Source organism: Suncus etruscus, chromosome 1, assembly GCF_024139225.1.
Source record: "Suncus etruscus isolate mSunEtr1 chromosome 1, mSunEtr1.pri.cur, whole genome shotgun sequence".
NCBI lineage: Eukaryota > Metazoa > Chordata > Mammalia > Eulipotyphla > Soricidae > Suncus > Suncus etruscus.
In genome coordinates, this window is record NC_064848.1 from 203,207,994 (window position 1) to 203,229,430 (window position 21,437).

The window sequence follows — 21,437 nt, forward strand, 5'->3', positions numbered from 1 at the left end:
AATAGCAGTCCTGCGGCACTTAACCACATGCTTCATTTTCGTAACGACCTTCCTGTCTCCCCTTTCAGTCTTGCTTGTCAGTCTGTAGCCATTAAATTCCTCATTAGCAGATGAGATCCGGATGGACTCATTAGGATGAGGGATGGCCCCAAGGCGCAGCTGGCTAAGGCGGGGCAAGTCCCCTTCCTTCTGTGACACAAAGGCTCCTTGCCTTCTGGTTCCCCGCTCCAGGTCCTCCAGACTCAGACATCCCCTCGGGGTATTGGGGGGGCCAGCAGAAAGAGAGGCATATTGGACAACAGAGGACAATGATTGACTGCTCCCTCCCCCACTCAGGACCCGAAATTCTGCCACTTCTGCTGAAGTTCTGACTCCAGAATGTGATGTTCACAGCCCTTCTTGCCTCCCCTGCTGTCCTCTTGACATGTCTCCTGGATTTAGGTAATGGCAGGTGACCAGTGGTGGCCTCCTGGGACTGGTTCAGACCACTTAAGAAAATAACTTGTTGAAAACTTAAATGTTGATGCCCCTGTGTCAGTTTTGCCTGGTCAACAGTGAGAGTATTTACAACACAAGAATAAGAACATGGTTCACATGAAGTTGTATGTGTGTATATGTATGTATGTGTGTGTTTGGGCCAACTTCATGGGGTTTAGGGGTTATTCCTGCTTCTGCACTCAGAGCAGAGCCCTGTGAACAACATGAGATCCTAAGGATTGAGCCCAGTTGGCTGCATGCAAGGCAAATGCAGTACCTATCCACTGTGCTCTCTCTCCAGCCGCTGTGAAGAATATTTTTGAAGGGGTCAAAGATATAGTGCAGTGGGCAGGTGCGTGACTTGCTTACAAACTACAATTTTTACAACAGGGTATTCTCCAGTACCCCGATGGCCTCTGAGCCCTGCCATAAGTGACCACTGAGTGTAGGGCCAGGAATAAGCCATGAGGACCAATAAGTGTGGCTAAAATAAATAAAATTAAAAAGATTTCTAGGTAGGAAAGGAGTGACAGTACAGCAGATAGGACATGCATGCCTTACATGCAGCTGACCCAGGTTCAATCTCTGGCATCCCATTTGGACCCCCCCGAGCCCATCAGGAGTGATTCCAGAGTGCAAAGCCAGGAATAAGACCTGAGCATTGAAAAAAAAAAATTTAAGGGGCCGGAGAGATAGCATGGAGGTAAGGCGTTTGCCTCTCATGCAGGAGGTCATCGGTTCGAATCCCGGTGTCCCATATATGGTCCTCCCGTGCCTGCCAGGAGCAATTTCTGAGCCTGGAGCCAGGAATAACCCCTGAGCACTGCCGGGTGTGACCCAAAAACCACAAAAAAAAAAAAAAAAAGACCTGAGCATTGGCAGGTGTGGACCCCAAACAAGAGTAATTTTGAGGACTGAAGAGAGTTGAACAGGTTAAGGACAGGTTTTGCAAGCCAGAGGTTCAGATTGCTTGCTATTATATTGGAGGGGAAAGGTGGGATTGCATGTCTTCTGACAGTGCTCAGGGATTACTCCTGGCAGTGCTCAAAATCATATGCATTGCTCCCAGAACCAAGCCAATTAGCTGTATGAGCAACAAGCAGTAAACACTGCTCTCTCTCTGTTTGTCTCTCTCTCTCTCTCTCTCTCTCTCTCTCTCTCTCTCTCTCTCTCACACACACACACACACACACACACACACACACATCCAGATGTTTTATTTTTGTTGTGGAGGTGGGGGCTAGTGGGAGAGGCAGGCACTAGCCAGCCTGCCCACATGTAAATACCTCCCACAGTACCCAATCCAGCCACCCCTGCCTCTTCCCCTGCTACCAGCTCTGGGAGGACCCAGTGGGTAATAGAAAGCGGGATAGAACAGTACCCCCTCCCTTGGGCCCCACCATAAGAAGGAGCATGTCAAGAATAGGAGACCAGCAGGAAAGACTCAGATGCTCAGCCAGGGAAAGTCAGATGCTGCAGGGAACAAAAAGATAGACAGTCCAGACCAGCAGAATAAACTCAACCGCAATAACTTGGGGTAGTCATGGTAGACAGGGGTGGGGGCAAGGGGCAACAACCAAGGTCTCAGTTGAGCAACCAGAAGAGGAGCTCCCCCCAAAAAAAAGTCCTTTAAGGACTTTAAGGACCCCCACACCCACAGACCCTCTTAGGAGACTTGAGAGACACCCCTACCCCACCCACCAAGTCTGGCTCATGCCCTCAGCCCCTCCTGCATTAGCATCGCTGATACCCAAGCCCAAAAGCTCTTCAGCGCCCCCTCTTGGCTGCTCCTGGAGAGAGAAGGGACCCAAGGAGTCTGGGCAACGTAGGGGTCCCCATCACCTAAATCCGGTGAGGGTGAGGCTGCAGTCCTGAGATCTCCAGCCTTTCGAGCTCCCAGTGTCAGTCCTTCTAATGTCTGCACGGAGCGCTCATCTCGCAGCCCCAGGTGTGCCCAAGTTCTGATGTGCATCGTTTATCTGCAGTCCCAGTCCAAGGACCTCCCCAATCCTGAGCATTGCAGCCGACAGCGCTATCAATGCTCTCCCTCCTGCAGCATCGTGAGCCACGGGCCCGCACCAGGCTGGTCCCAGGCTCGCACTCCCACAGGCTTTGTCTCTCTCTCTCCCTCCCTGCACATATGAGCCCAACCCTGCCTGTCCTGAGGAAGCTTCTCCTCCTTATAGGACCTTCCTGAGCAAGGTGTGGGGGTAGATTAGATGCAGGGAGGCGATTCTCCAAAGGAAGAGGCCAGATGTGTCACCTGGCCACATCTAGGGGCACCTTTATTTGGTGACAACAGGCAACTTTCTAGGGGTCCCCTCTGCCCACCTCACCTAGGAGAAAAGGACCCAGAGACACACACCCCTCAGCTTCTCTTGACCTCAGATGTCCCTAAAAGGTTTTGATAACTTCTGTGTCACTGCACATAACATGGATGTCTCCATTATTAGGGAAGCATGCACCAGACGTGTCTATTGGCTTTCCTGAGGCAGTGCCTGATTCCCCCCCAAGAAATATATTTCAGCCAGAAGGCCCGTTGGAGAAGTCAATCATAACCCCTGCGTGGATTACTAGCTATATTCCTGTTATATTCATGACATGTGGTGACATTATATATCCCTTCCCTTTTATTTATTTGGCTTTGCCTCCCTTGCTACTACAGAAAATCGGCCTCAGTTTTCCTGCAGTCAAAAGAAATTTCAGTACCAAAGAAAGCTAAGTTCGCCTCTGGCTAGTATATTTGCAACTCAAAGGTTGAGTCCAGCCAGTTTCCAGAAACTTGTTTTTTTCTGGTCTCAGGTTTGGTGGTAAACATTAGCTTCTGCCTTTCTTGAATTCTACTTTCCGGCAGGCTGCAAACTTTAATAGCAGTTTCTCTTCTCTTGCTATTAGAAGCTTCTTGCAAAACTAGAACACCTCCTTTCTAACCTAGAACTTCTTCCCTTTCAGCTAAGGATTTCTTTTCACCTGTAAGGGCTAGTTCTTTTGATATGTATATTCTAGGGCTGGTATCACTGTCTTCCTTCTCCTAAGATTCTCTGCCCTTTGTTTCTGCGGAAATACCTTGCATACCAGAGTTGTGCTTAAAAGATCAGTTGAAAAAGTAAGGTTTGTCTCTCGTTTCAAAGACGTGGGTCCCATGAAATGCATTTTGTGTTGTCTCAATTATTTCATATTCGGCCACTCATGTTACCCGTTTTCCTACGTGAAGGACTCCATCTCACTAGAATTGCTGAGATGCAAGACACCTGCAGCACTTTTGCCCTGGATAGATTATGGGTCATGGTCGGGTGGGAGGCCTCAAACTTCCTGTTTCTCCCCTCACCTAGGCAGGGTCTCCACAGTGGGCTCCCAGATGTGGCACAGGGTGCCAGGGATCTTGGGAGAAGAGAGGAATGCCCCTCCTCCAGACAGACAAAGTCTTGAACACAGACTGCCTGGCTCTGCCCAATTGTTCTGCCTCATTCTGGGAGGCCTCCTGGATTGAAGCTGCCCACTCTGGCTACTTCAACTGTGTTGAATGGATTCTCTCCCTGATACACTAGTAGCCTCCAATGTAGGCATGTCCTCTGAAAGCTCCTCCCTGGATCCTACTGATCCAGGCCTGGGTGAGCTCCCACCTGACCCTTTTCCCCTGTGCCCAATCTGCTACCCCAGAGTGAGGCAGGGAAGCACACTGGCAAGTCTGAGAGTTACTTGAGTTGGAGCAGAGAGTCCACAAGATCTTGCCTCAGTTTCCCTGTCTGATAAGGCTGGTACAGAGCACTGACTAGGGGGGTCTGGAAGTAAATGAATATCCTCAGCCTAGCATTTGACCAGTGAACACCCCACAGTGGGACACAGAGGAAGCGCCTTTGGAATGGTTTTGAGGGGATTCAGAGCATTGTCCCCTCCCCATTCCCCCATATTGGATCTGATCCTCATTTTCTGACCAGGAAGCTGGTGGTCTGGGGGGTTCTGAACCTCTCTGAAGAGTCCCCCAGACAGTTCTGGTGCTGAGGGAGAGATTTTAACATTCACTGAATGAATGAATGAATGAGTGAGTGAGTGAGTGAATGAATGAATGAATGAATGCATAAAAGGAATGAAGAGAAGAGCACTCTCACTGGGGGGTTGGAAAGTGGGTTTCATGGAAGGGGTGCAAGGCTTGTGGGATGGGGACACTGTACCCTCCTCTGCCCAAGGTGAGGAGATGCCAGGTTCTACTTTCAAACAATCCTGACAGCCAAATTTGAACCTTACTCATGGGGATCCTGGTACTACCTAGGGGAGCTGTGAGCTCTGCCTGCTAGGCCCCAGCCATGTAAGGGTCCTCTTCTCAGGACATTTCTGAGCTCCAGGATCCCTGGCCCCAAAAAAAACACTTAGCCTGGAAAGTAGTTCTTTGAGGTACTGGAGAAGCAAAGGCACCTGAGTAGAGGTGCCAGGTGTTCAAAGGAAGCTCTGGGTTCTCTGCAGCCTCGAGGGTAAGATGGGGTACACCCCTCAACGTCAGCCTGGGGAGCTTGGCTCCTCTTTGCATCAGCCCTTACAGGCAATAGCAAGTGGACTGATTCCATTCACAGGTAAAAGATGGTGGAGAGGGAACCCCGAAGAAAATAGGAGGACCCCTGGACAGACTCTCATGGTTGCTTAGGTCCCTTAAGTCAGCGTTTTTCAACCACTGTGCCGCAGCACACTAGTGTGTCATGAGATATTGTCTGGTGTGCCGTAGAAAAAATTTCAATTTCATCTGTAACATGAGGCTTCGGCTCGCTAATAGACCAATCATTAGATGATTTCATAATAAAGTCATTATACAATAATTTCTTTGTGTTTCTTTGATTCCTAGCCAAGAGAATTACTTTATATATAGTCAAAATAGGCACAGAGTTAAATTTTTTTAACATTTTCTAATGGTGCTGTGCCTTGTGATTCCCCCCCCCCCCCCCATGGTAAAAAAAAAAAAGTGTGCCTTTGCACAAAAAGGCTAAAAAAAAACACTGCAGTTAAGTCAAGGAGAAAAGCCGGTAAACAAAGAGTCAGATCTTCCTATTGGGTGTTGGAAATAAAACTGCAAAGAACTGGGGCCGGAGAAATAGCATGGAGGTAGGACGTTTGCCTTACATGCAGAAGGATGGTGGTTCGAATCCCAGGCATCCCATATGGTCCCCCGAGTCTGCCAGGAGCGATTTCTGAGCGTAGAGCCAGGAGGAACCCCTGAGTGCTGCCAGGTGTGACCCAAAAACGAAAAACCAAAAAAACAAAACAAAACAAAACAAAACAAAAAAAACCTGCAAAGAACTGCACTACTTCTAGACGTCGGAAGGGGGCAGAGTGATTCGCGCCAAGGGCTAGGAGAACGCGTGAGTTATTCTTGATCCTCCACGGCCGCCGTTTTAAACTTCCGGTGAGGGCGGTTTTAAGTGACCGGAAGCGGAAGTCTCGTTCTTTTCCGCCCGGCTGCTAGGTCTGTATCGTTGGTGTCTCCGGGGTGCTCCGTGGAGAGAAGGGGAATCATCCGGGATCATCCAAGGCCAGGTACAATTTGAGGGTCCAGAAACCGGGTCGGAGGGTTCGAGGGAGGGTCTGGGGTTCATGGGGGCTGGTATTTCGGGGGGGCGTGGGAAGGTTTTCGGGTGCCTGCGCCGGTCTTGACGTCAGGCCTGTCTGTCTCCCTCCACCCCGCAGGGACCGGCTTGGCCTTTTGCTGCTCGCTTGCAACCATGGTGAGTATCGCGCCCCCCGGGAGGGCTTGGGGCTCCTCGCCGAGGGGGTCTCCATGATTCACCCCGTGTTCTTGGCATTGCAGCCGCGCAAAATCGAGGAGATCAAGGACTTTCTGCTCACGGCTCGGAGGAAGGATGCCAAGTGTGAGTGAGGCCCGGCACGGATCTTGGGGGGCTGCGGGGAAACGGGGTGCGTGGTGGGGTTCAGGGTTACAGGGTGCAAGCCCCCCTCACCCTCGATCCCCCCCAGTGACTTTAAGCCAAAAAGAAATTGGGGGGCCACAGCGATCGCGCAGGAGTATAGGGCAGGCATGCATTTATTTGCCTGGCTGATCCAGGACGGATTTGGGTTCAATCCCCAACATCCCATAGGGTCCCCCAAACCTGCCAGGAGTAAATGTCACAGGGTGTGACCCCGAAAACTAAAATTGTGGGGGCATGATTCTCCTCCCAGTTTGGTTTTGCAGCAGGTGGTTTAGGATGTCTGATGGTTCTGAGGTTCAGGGGTCCTCTGCCTTAGGACCATCCCCAGCCAGCAGGCCCCTGCAAGTATGGCAAGTACCCCCCAACTGCTGTGGCGCTGGCTCCTGGTACTGTTTTTTTTTTGTCCTCTTGGGGAGCTGGTTTGGGGGGGGGGGGCTGTGAGGCCATGGTCCACAGCAGCAAACTTCTCTCCCCTTGCTGGTTCAGTGATTCTGTTTCGCGATTGTGCTTGGCAATTTAGATTTAGTTCCCTCCTGGGGGGGCAGAATTTGAGCTTGCATGTGCTCACCCTGCTCTTGTTGTAACCCCAAAATTAACTTCTTTTGGGGTTCAGGGGGCACTTCAGGAAACCAAATTGGAGACTGGGGATCAGACCTGGGTTGGCCGCATTTTGGGCAAGTGCTTTAACCGACAAGCTATCCTAGCCTTAAGGGCTCTTATTTATTTATTTATTTATTTATTTATTTATTTATTTATTTATTTATTTATTGGTTTTTGGGTCACACCCATCAGCACTCAGGGGCCTCTCCTGGCTCTGTGCTTAGAAATCACACACGCCGGGGCCAGGTGGTGGCGCTGGAGGTAAGGTGCCTGCCTTGCCTGCGCTAGTCTAGGACGGACCGCGGTTCGATCCCCCGGCGTCCCATATGGTCCCCCAAGAAGCCAGGAGCAACTTCTGAGCGCATAGCCAGGAGTAACCCCTGAGCGTCACAGGGTGTGGCCCAAAAACCAAAAAAAAAAAAAAAAAAAGAAATCACACACGCCGCAGGCTCTGGGGACCATATGGGTTCGAACCACCGTCCTTCTGCACGCAAAGCAAACGCCTTACTTCTGGCTATCTCTCCGGCCCCAAAGGCTCTTATTTTAAGCATTTTTCCCCCAGTGCTCTGGTCAGCATTTCATTCTTCCAATCCACAGTTACTTCGGTCTTCCATCTGAGAGGAGCCAGTGGCTGGCAGAGGGTATCAGTGCAGTGGACACCCTTATCTGGATTTGGGGGGACACCTGTTGACTCTCAGGGGTTATTCTTGGCACCATATGAGAGGCATGGGATTAAACCCAGATCTTGGGTCAGCTTGTGCGAGGCAAGTGCCTTACCTCTCTGCTATTGCTCCGGCCCCGGTTTTTTGCTCCTGTGAAGTGGGCCGGCACTGTTGGCCTATTAGCAATAGCAATTCTCTGAGTGCAGAGTGGCCATTCTGTGTCCACAAGCCTCACTCCCAGCTCTGGCTTCCCACAGCCGTCAAGATCAAGAAAAATAAGGACAACGTGAAGTTCAAGGTTCGCTGCAGCCGCTACCTGTACACGTTGGTCATCACAGACAAGGAAAAGGCAGAGAAACTGAAGCAGTCGCTGCCCCCAGGTGAGGGGGGTCCTCCTGCCTCCTCTGGGTTTAGGGGCCAGGACAGGCCTCTATGGGGAGGGGAAGAGAGTTCTGAAGGACACTAACATCAGGGCTGAATACCCTGGCCTTGAGGAACTCTTAGGTACCCCATAAACATAGTGAGCATTTCTGTTTTTAAACACGCTTCATTCCTGAGAGCAAACAAACATCCCCGGGCACGCCAGGGCCAGAAACTTCTCGAATGTCTCATTGATGTCTCTGTCCCCAGGTCTGGCTGTGAAGGAGCTGAAGTGAGTGAAGCAGGCTTGTTGGAGATCCAGATTAAAAATGTGAAAACTCTCTGCTCTTTTCTTGTCTTTGGGGGGTGACCTTGAGCTGGCTGGCTGACTGCCCCTCAAAAAGGTGGGGCCTGGTTTCTCACATCCCTCATCTCAGGCTGGGACCCCGGTGGCCACATGAAGTTAATATAGGTGGGAATGGGCCAATTCTGCCCGCCCCGGGGTTTCAGCAGGGAGAACGCACCCCTAAAGGCATGACTGGGCAGAGCCTGGGAAAACACTACAGCCTCCCTACTCAGCTGTGTTTGACCACATGCCATTTAAGTTTCTCTGCTATAAGCACCCCCCACACTGCACTAAAGACACGGGAATAATGCAATTGAGAGAAACATCTGGTCCTCACTGAGGGTTCGCAAAGTGTCTAGCCAGGAGGCAGGGATTCCGAGGAGGGCAGCCTAGCACCTGGCTCTGCCCTATCTGTGGTGGGATCATGGTTCGATTGTTTATACTGGGAGAGTGGGAGAATAGACAGACCACCCGAGTACCTGGTCTGGCCTGGGAGTGATTTTTACTCTGGAGCAGAGTGAGGACGGGTCAGGGCTCTCCCCAGGGCTGATTCTGGGACCCCTGTATCTGTTGCTGCTTTGCAACAGGGTCAGACTGGCCGTTGGGAGGACCGGGCAGTGTGTGGCAGTTTGGGCACTCGGGCTCAAAAAGGTTAGCCATCACTGATCTAGTCCCTAAGAACTGCCAAGTGAAGCCAAAAAGAAGTCCAGATCTGTCCTCTCGCCGGTACCTGTAGGCACCTTATCTGTTCCCTGTACCCAGTCCATTTCCAATTGTCACCCAGGGGTTGCTGGGGATGGGGCAGTCCTGGTCTTGCAAAACCACGAACAGCCAGAGCTGCTGTTTCACCAAACGCCACAAGATGGCACCCCGACCCGGCCTCTTCCCTGTGACTGGGCTCACCTTTCCAAGTTTGGGCGGGGGGAGGTTCCCGTGTTGGGCTGGTCCCAGTTTCAAGTGGCCCTCCGAGCGTTCCTAGGAGTTGGGGCTGTTTCCAGGGGTGGAGAAGAGGTTTGGTTTTGTCTTCACTGGAGAGGGACCCCCTGGGAGGCCTGGGGTGGGGGGAGGAAGCCATCCTTGTTGACTGGCCTAGACGGGACCCTTCAGGCAGCTCCACCCCCCTCATTCATTCCCTCGGATTCCCAGGAAGAAGGCGGCTCCCCGACTGGGTCTGCCTTTGTTTCCCACATTGTCAGGAGTCTGGCCTGACTCCTAGGAGACGCCCTGTGAGCACTTGGCTGGAAACTTTCCTGGTGGGGCTCCAGCAGGCAGTCCCCAGAGGGGCCCCTGCTTTGCAGGATCTGCAGATTCCCTCCGCCCCCTTGGACTCGTATCTTGCCTGCACCTTCCTGTGGAGACAAGGAACATTAGACAGGGGAACTCAGCACCCCAGTATTGGTTGCTCCCAGCCTCACCAGGTTCCTGTTCTTCCTTGGTTGAAGCTCTGAAAACCCCTGATCACATGAGGGACACTCCCACTCCAAAAGGCAACATCCATCCAGTTGCTGGGATGTATCAACAAAAGGCCTTTGGGACAAGAGTGAGAACAGAGGGGCCAGAGAGATAGCATGGAGGTAATGCCTTATCCCGGCATCCCATATGGTCCCTCAAGCCTGCCAGGAGCCATTTCTGAGCGTGGAGCCAGGAGTAAATCCTGAGCACAGCCGGGTGTGACACACACACAAAAAGAGCAGAGCATGGAGAGTATGTGCCTAGCAAGTGGTCCCGGCATCCCATAAGATCCCTCAAGCCCACCAGGATGACCCCTGAGAATTGCCAGATGCAGGCCCCACCCCTGCCCTTTGCAGGAAGCAGGGACTTGAGCAGCTTGTAGTGCTCACCATGATAACCAGGGGGAGGGGGAGAGGACAGCTGCACTTTTATCCTGTAGCCCAAAATCCCCTAAGCCCACCTCTTCACTTTTTCTATATATCTTTTTTTTTTTTTTTTTTTTTTTTTTTTTTGGGTTTGGGTTTGGTGCTCAGGGGTTATTCCTGGCTCTGCTTAAAAGTCCTGGCAGGCTCTGGGGACAATATAGGTTGCGGGGAATCAAACTTAGGCCCATCCTGTGTCAGCCACGTGCAAGGCAAATGCCTCGCTGCTGTGCTACTACCACTCTGGCCCCACATCTCCTTTTTAATTTTTATTTATTTATTTTGGTTTTTGGGCCACACCCAGTGACGCTCAGGGGTTACTCCTGGCTTGGGAGACCATATGGGACACCGGGGGATCAAACCCCGGTCCTTCCTAGGCTAGCGCTGGCAAGGCAGATACCTTACCTCTAGCGCCACCATGCCGGCCTCATCCTTTTTTATTTATTTATTTATTTTGGTTTTTGGGCCACACCCGTTTGACTCTCAGGGGTTACTCCTGGCTATGCACTCAGAAATCGCCCCTGGCTTGGGGGGACCATATGGGACGCAGGGGGATTGAACCATGGTCCTTCCTTAGCTAGCGCCTGCAAGGCAGACACCTTACCTCTCGTGCCACCTTCCCGGCCCCCCTTTTTTATTTTTTAATTTAAAAAAAAATGCATCACTTAGTTCATATAACGGATCATAACACATCAAGATAAGGGGAAGCCGGGGCAGGAGAGATAGCATAGAGGTAGAGCGTTTGCCTTGCAATCAGAAGGCCAGTGGTTCAAATCCCTGCGTCCCATATGGTCCCCTGAGCCTGCCAGGAGCAATTTCTGGGCATAGAGTCAGGAGTAACCCCTGAGTGCTGCTGGGTGTGATCCAAAAAGCGAAAAAAAGGTAAGGGAAAGCAAAGTTAATTAAGAAAAATAGAAAAACTAAAAATTAAAATGGAAGAGAAGAAAAAGAAAAAACTCAGTAGTAAGTATATTTGTGAAAATTATTGTATATCCAATAAAGCCATTAATACAATAGCAGAAAGTTTAGTAAACTGTTTTTAAAGATAAGAGATTTTAAAAATACAATAGGGGCCTGAGATAGCACAGCAGTAGGGCATTTGCCTTGCATGCAGTCAATCCAGGAAGGACAGTGGTTCGAATCCCAGTATCCCTTATGGTCCCCTGTGTCTGCCAGGAGTGATTTCTGAGAGCAGAGCCAGGAGTAACCTCTGAATGTTGGGTGTGATCCAAAAACCAATAATAATACAATAAAAAAAAAAAGGTGTGTTTGGCAGTTGTTGTTTGCAGAGGCATAGCAAAATTTGAGGAAAATAGAAAGGAAAAACCTGGGCCCAGAGAGATAGCACAGCATTTGCCTTACAAGCAGCTGATCCAGGACCAAAGGTGGTTGGTTTGAATCCCAGTGTCCCATATGGTCCCCCGTGCCTGCCAGGAGCTATTTCTGAGCAGACAGCCAGGAGTAACCCCTGAGCATCGCCGGGTGTGGCCCAAAAACCAAAAGAAAAAGAAAAAGAAAGGAAAAACCTTTGGCCTAAAAATATTTCTTTCTTGGGACCAGAGCGGTGGCACAAGCAGTAGGGTGTTTGCCTTGCACGCGTTGACCTAGAACAGAACGCAGTTCGATCCCCGTATGGTCCCTCAAGCCAGGAGCAATTTCTGAGCACACAGCCAGGAGTAACCCGAATGTCGCCAGGTGTGGCCCAAAAACAAACAAACAAACAAAATACCATCTCTTTTTTTTTTTTTTTTTTTGGTTTTTTTTTGGGCCACACCCTGTGACGCTCAGGGGTTACTCCTGGCTATGCGCTCAGAAGTTGCTCCTGGCTTCTTGGGGGACCATATGGGACGCCGGGGGATCGAACCGCGGTCCATCCTAGGCTAGCGCAGGCAAGGCAGGCACCTTACCTCCAGCGCCACCGCCCGGCCCCCGCCATCTCTTTTTAATTGAAGTATTTTATGTTTTTGATTTGTTTGTTTGGGGGCCACACCCAGCAGTGCTCAGTGCTTACTCCTGGCTCTGTGCTCAGAAATCATTCTTGGGCTCTGGGATGCCAGGAACTAAACCTAGGTCAGCCTGGAGAAAGGCAGCCACCCCTCCCATTACTTTTGCTTTAGCCCCAGATATTTATCTTTGGAAAAACAACTTAAGGGGCCAGGACAAGAGTGCAATGGGGGGCCCAGAGAGATAGCACAGTGGTGTTTGCCTTGCAAGGAGCCGATCCAGGACCAAGGGTGGTTGGTTCGAATCCCGGTGTCCCATATGGTCCCCCGTACCTGCCAGGAGCTATTTCTGAGCAGACAGCCAGGAGAAACCCCTGAGCACCACCGGGTGTGACCCAAAAACCAAAAAAAAAAAAAAAAAAAAAAAAAAAGAGTGCAGTGGGGAAGCTATTTGCTTCACTGTGACTGACCCGGGTTCAATCCACTACTTTCCAAAGGGTTCCCTAAAACAGCCAGGAATAATTCTCAGCACGGCTGGGTATGGGGATAAAACAAAAAGCTACTAAAGGGCTGGAGCCATAGCACAGTGGATAGGGCATTTGCCTTGCACGTGACCAACTTGGATTTGATCCACAACATCCTATATCTCTGAGCACTGCCAGGAATGAGCAATGAGCAACTCCTGATTAACACCAGGTGTAGCCAAAACAAAACAAACCATAAGGAAACATCCCAGCACCCCTACACACCTTATGGCCCCCCAGTAGCCTCTATGCCCTTTTGTGTCCTTCAGTGCTACCCTCATTCAGGCTGGCACCTGCTGGATTTCCAGGGGCTCCCCCTTCCTCATCGCCCCCTATCTGATTTTGCTCAGTGTCACTTTTTCTGAAAATTCCTGCCCCATATCTCTTCTCCATCCACCTCAGCTCATGACAAAAAGATGTTTCCTTAGCAGATTGGAGGGAGGCTGTGGCCCACAAGGTCTGCTGGCAAACCTGCCTGCCAGCGCCTCACTGTTCTGAACTTAGACACCAGTAAATGTTCTTCTGGGAAGGACCCTGTTTTTGTACCCCTTTACCCACTAGCAGAAAGCTGATCCTCATCTCGACTTGCCAGCCCCAGGGCAGAAATGTTTGAAAAGGGGGGAGGTGATGTGTCCCATCTTACATCCATACATGTTTACAGGCTATTTCCTCAAGCCAGAAACCTTGGGATCCATCCAGCATCAGTGGCACCCCTGACTCCCCAGTCCAGGGTCTGGCAGCCTCTTATCGTCTCCTACCACACCCCCACACCCTTGCCCTAATTTCTAGCACTGGAACTCTGTTCGGTTTCCACTTTTCTCCAAAGGCCTCAGAAGCACTGTCTGATTGGCATCTGCTGTGTCCCAGAACAGTGGCTGGCAGTTTGGTGAATGGTAGGAAAGGGAACAAGGTTACTGTGTTTCTCTGTTTTCTCTGATCAACAGCTCAGGGCCTTGAAGGTAGTTCTAGAGTCCCTCAGCACCCGATTTCCCTCCTTCCCTCTGGACAGCTCAGAGGCCCTTTCTGCCAGGAAGCCCTCCAGAAAGAAGAAACTCAGACCTAGCCTCTCTCTATCCCCAGTCCAGGCAGATGGCTGGGCTCCAGGCCAGAACCTTGTCCTGACTCCAGCCCCTTTGGCGAGGTTCACCAGAGGAGAGGCAGTGACAGACTGAACAGAGCGGGGGAAGTGACACAGAGGGCAATAGCTGCCATAGAAGGCCCAGTCTCTGAAGGCCGTTGAGAGCTCTAGTCTCTCTGCTCCATGACCCTGCACCTTATTTATGCACTCAGCTCTGTCCTTGCTTGAAAATAAGTGATGAGCACAAAGGCCAGAGGCCAGTACTCAAGAGATTTGGCATGCTGTTGTGTAGCAAGCAATTATGTTTTAATAAAATGGAGGAAAGAGCATTTAAAAAAAGGAAAAACAGAGGTAGTACAGAGAGAGGTAGTACAGAGGTAGTACATGCTGTTGCCAACCTAGATTTGATCCCTGGTATCCCATATGGTCTCCCGAGGCCCATCAGGAGGGGTTCCTGAACACTGCTGGGTGTGGCCCAAAAGCAACAACAAAAAAAGTTGAACAAAAATTGAGATGGAAAAGTAAAATTGAGATGGAGGGGCAGCAAGCCAAGTACAGCGGTTTGTGAGTTTGACTTTCATGCAGAACCAGGCATTGCACCTACGGCTCTCTGAGCATCCCCAGGAATGATCCCTGAGCATAGAGTCAGGAAAAAAAAAACCTGAACATCTCAGGGTGTGGCCTAAAAGGGAGACAAACAAAAATATCAAAAACAAACAAAAACCAAAAAAGTTAAAGCCTAGGCCAGGCCAGGCCAGGCCAGGGAGGGGCGAGGAGCGGGGCGGAGCCTAAGAAGGATGGGCGGGGTCTTTGCTTAGGGGGCGGGACCTAGGCGGGGAAGAACGAATCGGAGCTGGACCTTTGCTAATCAGGCGGGGCTAGGGGCGGGACCTAGGCGAGGAAGGACGAATCGGAGTTAGAGCTTTGCTAAACAGACGGGGGGCTATGGGCGGGGCGAGACTTTGTGGACGGGGCGGGACTAAGAGAGACGGGACCAATCGGAGTTGAAGCTGTGCTAAAACAGGGCGGGGCTACGCGGGGCGGGGCGGGACCTCAGCGGGAAGGGACGAATCGGAGCAGAATTTTGCTAAACGGGGCGGGGCTAGGCCTTTGCTGGAAGGAAGGCGCGTTTCCTGGGCGGGCGTGTCCCGAGCCGTCGGGGCGTGGCCGCCTCCGCTGGGCGGGGCGTGGGCGTGGCCACCCGGGCGGGGCCCGAGCGGGTGGCGCTCGCTGGCTCAGTCGGGGCCGAGCCATGCCCGCGGCGCACGCGGAGTACGTGGCGCCCTGGTGGGTGCTGTGGCTGCACCGCGTCCCGCGCCTGGACCTGCGCCTGCAGCCGGTGGACGGCGCGTTCCGGCCCCGCGATGAGAGTTACCAGGAGGTAGGTAGAGCCGTGGACCCTGAAAGCCTGTGTATCTGTCCGTCCGTCTGTCTGTCCGTCCGTTTGTCCCGTCTGTCCGTCCATCCGTTTGTCCGTCTGTCCGTCCGTTTGTCCGTCTGTCTGTCCGTCCATCCGTTTGTCCGTCTGTCCGTCCGTTTGTCCGTCTGTCTGTCCGTCCATCCGTTTGTCCGTCTGTCCGTCCGTCTGTCCGTTTGTCCGTCTGTCTGTCCGACCCCCCCCCCCCAAAACTCCTGGCACCCTCGCAGGACGCGCGCGCTCTCCCCGGGGAGACACAAGTTTTGGAGTCCCAGGTCCGGCTCCGGCTCCGGCTCCAGCAGCCTCCTCCCTTTCTCCCCAGACGGACTTTGGTCCCTGCCGCCAGCGGGCTCTGCCGGCTCCTGGGCTCAGCTTCTCCTTCCGGCCTGCTGGGCCAGGCTTGGGGTGCGTGCGCTTTGGGGGCGCCTGGGGTGGAGGGCTCCCGGGCTCCTCCGAGTTTCCTAGACCCTGCCGAGGGCATGGATGCCCTGGCCCGGCAGGAGGAGGAGGAGGCCGCGGGGCAGCGACCCGGGAGACTCTTCCGCTCTCCCTCGAGAGAGTGAAAGGGGGCGGCGGATATGATTTCAGAGACAGTTTTGTGTGTGTGTGTGTGTGTGTGTGTGTGTGTGTGTGTGTGTGTGTGCTTCCACTTTGGCATGTGTGTTTGCGTGTGCATGCACTTGTGTGTTTGTACATGTATATTGCATCCCTGTGTGTTTGACTTGCATATGTGTGAGCGTGAGCTTGTGTGATTGTGCGTATGTGTTGCATGCCTGGGTGTTTGTGCTTAAGTGTGGACGTGTACTTCCGTGGATGTGTGCATTTGTATCGTGTGTACTTGTGTTTTTGATTGTGTGGATGTATACATTTGTATGTGTGCTTGCTTGAGTGTGTGTGTGTTTGCTTGTGTGGTTGTGTGCATTTTATGCGTGTGTGCTGTGTATACGTGTGTGTTTGTGCACGAGTTCTTGCCTGTGTGTGTCTTGCTGAATGCAGAGCCTGGGGGAAGGACGGAAGGCCAGGCCCCCACCCTCCTGCCCAAGATGGCACCTGTCTCCCTTGCAGGCTGTCCAGTGTCTCATCTGAGCCTGGAATGGGGTTCCCTAGCCGGTCCTTCTATGGGACCCAGCCGTAGTCCTCAGGGCTGGGAGCATCCAGGTACCCCAAGGCACCCTCCTGGCTGCAGGGCCCACGCCCATCTAGGCCTCTGAAGCCTGTGTGCGGAGAGGACTGGAGGGCCAGGGAGGAAGTCCGGCTGCCTGACTGTCAGTCTGGACTGCGGACTGTTATTTGAGGTGACTCCTATTTCCGTCAGTCAGTTTCCCTGAAGTTTGGCCAGGGGCTCTCTAGCTGTCCCCTGTCCTGGTAGAGGCGGGACGCCACATGCTGTCAGTCACTGAAGCAGGAAGCCCGATTGGGTGAGCGAGCGCTGGGCTTGGGTGGGCTAAGTCTGGGCCCCCAAGTTCCAAGGTTCCTCCACACAGAGTTGGGTCCTGTTGGGGACCCAGTGTGACCAAAGTCCTAGAAAACAAGCCCCTCTATGTTTCTCCTGGCGGGCCCTTGGCCCTTGGCACAGGCACTGTCAATATAGTGTAGCTTCAGCTGCTAACTTGGGTGATTCATAGGCCCCTGCCAGAGCGTGTGTGTGGTGTGTGTGTGTGTGTGTGTGTGTGTGTGTGTGTGTGTGTGTATGTGTGTCTGTCTGGTCTGTCTGTCAGAGCAGAAATTGGGTGTGTGTGTGTGAGTGTGATTCATGGGCCCCTGCCCAGAGCTTGTGTCTGTGTGTCTGTCTGTCTGTGTGTCTGTCTGTCTGTCTGTCGGAGCAGAGACAGTGGGGTCCAGGACCCCCAAAGCTCAGGGTAGCTTCCAAGGGAGGGCCACCAGGCGGGGCCCAGCCCTGGGTATGGAGGAGCCGAGGACCAGGAAGAAGCCCCAGTCAGGATCACCAGATAGTCTGGTGGTGTTCCACTTCCCTGCCCCAGGGTGCCACTCCTCTGCTGGCCACACCCCCTGGGGCTCATTCTCAAGTCTCCAGTGGTTGTGTTGTGGGGGCCCCTGCCCTGCTGGCATTTTCCCGTGACCAAATGGGCCTCGATTGCCCCCTCCCATTCAGGGTCCCTCTGGCACTGCACAGCCAACCACAGAGCTTCTGAGGGTCTAGAGCTGTTTGCTGAGTGTCTGTGGGAGAGTCAGGCTAAGCATGAGCCCTAACTTACGGCTGAGGGGTAACCTGGGGTTTGGGGGCACAGGCGGGTGGTGCTAGCTGCAGGGCCCCCCAGGAGGCACCGATGATGGGGGGCAAATGGTCCCTCCCTCAGTTCTATCTGATGAGGTCCAAGTAACTGAGCCTTCAGGCTGGGGTCCCACCCAGGCATTATTTGGGGGTTGCGGGTGAGGTTTGTAGTCAGGATCAGGGAAAACAAGGATCTGCAGAGAGGAAAAGCAGCAGGATGGGGGGCAGCCTCTGAGCCCTCTAACCTTCCCTTCCCTTCCCCCTCTCCTGTCTTTCTCTTCCTCCTCTCCCACCTCTCCCTCCATCAGGGATGTGGTGATGTCCCTCAAAGGCAGGGAGCGTGCTAGTTTCAGTCTGGAGCCAGTGTGAAGAGAGTGGGGTCCAGTTGGGTCCCTGTGGGGGTATCCCACACACTGAGTGCTCCCCACTTCCGCCTGGTGGATTTTCCCTTCGCCACAGTGTCTCTGGGCATCCCCCACAGTGGTCTCTGAAGTTCCAATGCCCCTACACCCCCTCCCATGTTTCCCCACAGCCCTCTCCCAATGCCCTCTTTAGTATTCGCCTTGAACCCTTTTGGCATTTCTTCCTGTTCTCCACGGACCTTCCCACATCTCCTTGGTGTGCATCCATGTGTCCTTGTGGCTCAGCCAGGTGCCCAACGGGGACTGCAGGCCAGGTCTGACCCAGGAGATACCCATGTGGGCAGATGGCTTTGGCCACGTTGTACCATCACCAATCCCAGCCACCTCTTCTTCCTCCCCTTCTCCTCCTCCTCATGCTGAGCTTGGGTTCCACTGGGGCTGGATCTTTGTTGGGGGATGAGGTTGTGTGAAAATGTATCTCTGGGACCCTTCCCTCTCTGGGTCATTGGGTCTTGGGGTGACCAGCCAGGGGATCCCTGGCTTTTTAGCACAGAGACCAGAACAGAGCTGGCATTCACATCATGTTGGGGGGCTCCTGAGAAAACTGGTCTTTTTCAGATTGAGGAACTCAGACACCCTATGGGGGTCCCAGTCACTGCCCCCACCTGCCCTGAGCCACTTCCTGCCCTCTTTAGCCAAGCTCATTGTGAGAGACTCTGTACCCCAAAAATGCCAGACCTGGCCTCCACCTCTAGTTTCCAAGGGCTCTCCTGAGGCTCGGTCCCCCCTTAAGTAAGAGAGATCCTGGCTCCTCCCCAGCTTGCAGGTACCCCAAATGTCCACCAGAGCACTGAGGTACCTGAGGGAAGGGGGACATGTGGGAAGGTCTGCTTGGAGCCAGGCTCAGCTCCCTGAGGCCATTCATTGCCCTCGATAATATCATGATTTGGGGGTCCAGAAAGGGGCTTCGAGTTTCCTCCCAGGTCAGCTCCAAAATCTAGGGCTTTGATGATGCCCCCAGCAGCCAGGGGCACATCCCTTTAAGACTTCGGAAGTGGGGTCCGGAGAGATAGCACAGCGGCGTTTGCCTTGCAAGCAGCCGATCCAGGACCAAAGGTGGTTCGTTCGAATCCCGGTGTCCCATATGGTCCCCCGTGCCTGCCAGGAGCTATTTCTGAGCAGACAGCCAGGAGTCACCCCTGAGCACCGCTGGGTGTGGCCCAAAACCAAAAAAAAAAAGACTTTGGAAGTAGACACCTGGTATGTGTGTCCCATCCCCCTGAGGATGTGTGTCCCTTCGCCCACCAAGGCGCTGGCTTCCTGTTTCCGGATGGACCCCCACTCCAAGGCCCTTCCTGGCTCCGCCCAAGCCCCCTCAGTTTCCCGGACGTTTGCTCTGTGGGTGCTCGGGGCTGTGACCTTGTGCATGCCCCTCTGTGGGCCTCAGCACCTGCATGTCTGAGCAACTTCCAGTGGCTGGGTCCTCATCTGTATCTTCCTGTGGGGTGGGGGGTTCAGGCTAGGAATTGCCCCATCTCTCCCACAACTCTTGCTCCACCACCCTAGGTTTGCACTTGAGTGTGGAACAGGAGAAATGGGGGATACCGGAGCAGAGGCCATGCCCTAGCCCACCACAACTCGCTCTAGGTCTGGCCGCTCCGGTTTCCCATGGCTGACTTCAGACTTCCCCCCTGTACCCCTCCAGTCGCTGCTGTTCCTCGCCCTGGTGGTCGCAGTGGGTCTGGGCTTGAACCTCATCTTCCTGGCTACCTACCTCATCTGCCAGAGTTGCCGCCGGCCCGGCCGGACGCTGACGACCAAACGACATGAGTCCTGCAGTGTCACCTGGACGGCCGTGGTGGCCGGGTTGGGGTGCTGGTGAGTGTCCCTAGCCTGGTCTTGGGGATTGTGGGGATTGTCTGGGTGCAAGGGGGCAAGGCAGACACAGGGCATGGGAGGTGAGATTGTGTGAACCTGGCATCACTGGTGATGGCTTAACCCCATAAATGTGATACCCCTTGTCATCCCAGCTTATCTGTACCCCCCAAACCCTACCCACATTGGACCACATTGGACCACATTCTCCTGGACCAGCTCTCAGAGTGGGAGGGGGTTCCTGTCCCCTAGATGCATACAACGGTCTCTGTCTTTCTAAGCCGTGGGCCTTGCAGGTTTGGGGTGCTGACCGAGTGTGACTGAGCCCCCCAGGAAGTTCTGGAAGAATGATCCACATTGTGAAACCCCCCCCCCCAGGGTCAGAAAGAGTAAGGATCTACTTCAGGTATTTTCAGTATCCCCGAATGTTGTCCACAGAGCCCTGGATAACAGAGTATGTTGGGGAGGTCCTCACACTCCCCCACCCCACCTGCCCTCACCCTTGCCCCATTCCCAGATATTTGTGAGACCCGCCAGGGGGTGCTCACTCATGGCTGAGTGTCCTGGGCCTAGAGAATTTGAGTTACTAGGCATTTCAGCAGGAGGTGGACAGGGCCCAGTGGACCTGGCAGAGCATTTGCCATGAATCCACAAGCTGCCTGAGGTCCCAGGTTCCATCCTGAGCACTTCAGTTGGAGGATTAAAAGTGACTTCAGAGAGTGGCTAGGAGGGGTCCTAGGGAGCAAAGAAATTCTGCTGCAGGTTACCCTCAACCCCTGTAGCCTGAGTGGGGAGCACAAAGCCAGGGTAGCTGCAGTGGATAGAATGTTAAGTGCAGGAAAGAAATAGCATCTTGTTTGTTTGTTTGTTTGTTTTTGATTTTTGGATCACACCTGGCAGGCTCAGAGGACCATATGGGATGCCGAGATTCAAACCAACGTCCTTCTGCATGCAAGGGAAACGCACAACCTCTATGCTATCTCTCCAGCCCCTGTTTATTTGTTTTTGATTGTTTGTTTGTTTGGGGGTCACACCCGGTAGCGCTCAGGGGTTATTCCTAAATGTGCTCAGAAATCACTCCTGGCAGGCTCGGGGAACCATATGGGATGCTGGGAATTGAACTGGGATCAATCACGTGTTGGCCACGTGCAAGGCAAAAGCCCTTCCGCTGTGCTAATCACTCTGGCCCCAAAAAACAGCATCTTAGAGTAAGGAGTTCAGGGGTTGGCGCTAGAGGTAAGGTGCCTGCCTTGCCAGCGCTAGCCTAGGACAGACCGAGATTCCATCCCCCGACGACCTATATGGACCCCCAAGCCAGGAGCAACTTCCGAGCGCATAGCCATGAGTAACCCCTGAGCGTCACTGGGTGTGGCCCAGAAACAAACAAAAAAAAAAGAGTAAGGGGTGCAGGCTGTGAGCGTGGGCAAGGTAATGTGAGTGGTTGGGGTCCATGCTTGTTTGGGAGACTTGCAGTGGGTGGAGCTACATGGTGGGCAGGCTGGGACCTGCTTACGAGAAATGCAGATGTCAGGATCAGGTGGGCCCCAATCTGTTGAAGAAACTAGGGATCTCTTGCTGGTGAACCCAGATTTTTTTTAGAATAGGGACCGCACCCAAGGGGTCTCAGGGGGCCCTTTCCCATGATGCATGGCTCAGCATGGTGGACATGTTGATCCGGTGCTTGAACAGACTGTCTATGGGACTGAGGGGTGGGAAGGGGCTCACACCAAATAGTGTCCACCGGTATATTCAGCGCAAGGCATTGTACTCC

General features: G+C 53.1%; 2 protein-coding genes across 3 annotated transcripts in view; one reads left to right on the forward strand and one right to left on the reverse strand.

Moving 5' to 3' along the window:
* Positions 1–21,437, reverse strand: part of FADS6 (fatty acid desaturase 6) — a 1,183,177-nt gene that overhangs the window by 193,158 nt on the left and 968,582 nt on the right. The gene's annotated exons all lie outside the window — the stretch shown is intronic.
* The window catches only part of TTYH2 (tweety family member 2), a 38,345-nt gene continuing 31,938 nt past the window's right edge, over positions 15,031–21,437 (forward strand). For both annotated transcript variants that reach the window (XM_049769519.1, XM_049769529.1), the window contains exons 1-2: positions 15,031–15,160; positions 19,497–19,669. In XM_049769519.1, the coding sequence (XP_049625476.1) occupies positions 15,032–15,160; positions 19,497–19,669 (302 nt within the window). In that variant the 5' untranslated portion in view covers position 15,031. The remainder of the gene's footprint in view (positions 15,161–19,496; positions 19,670–21,437) is intronic.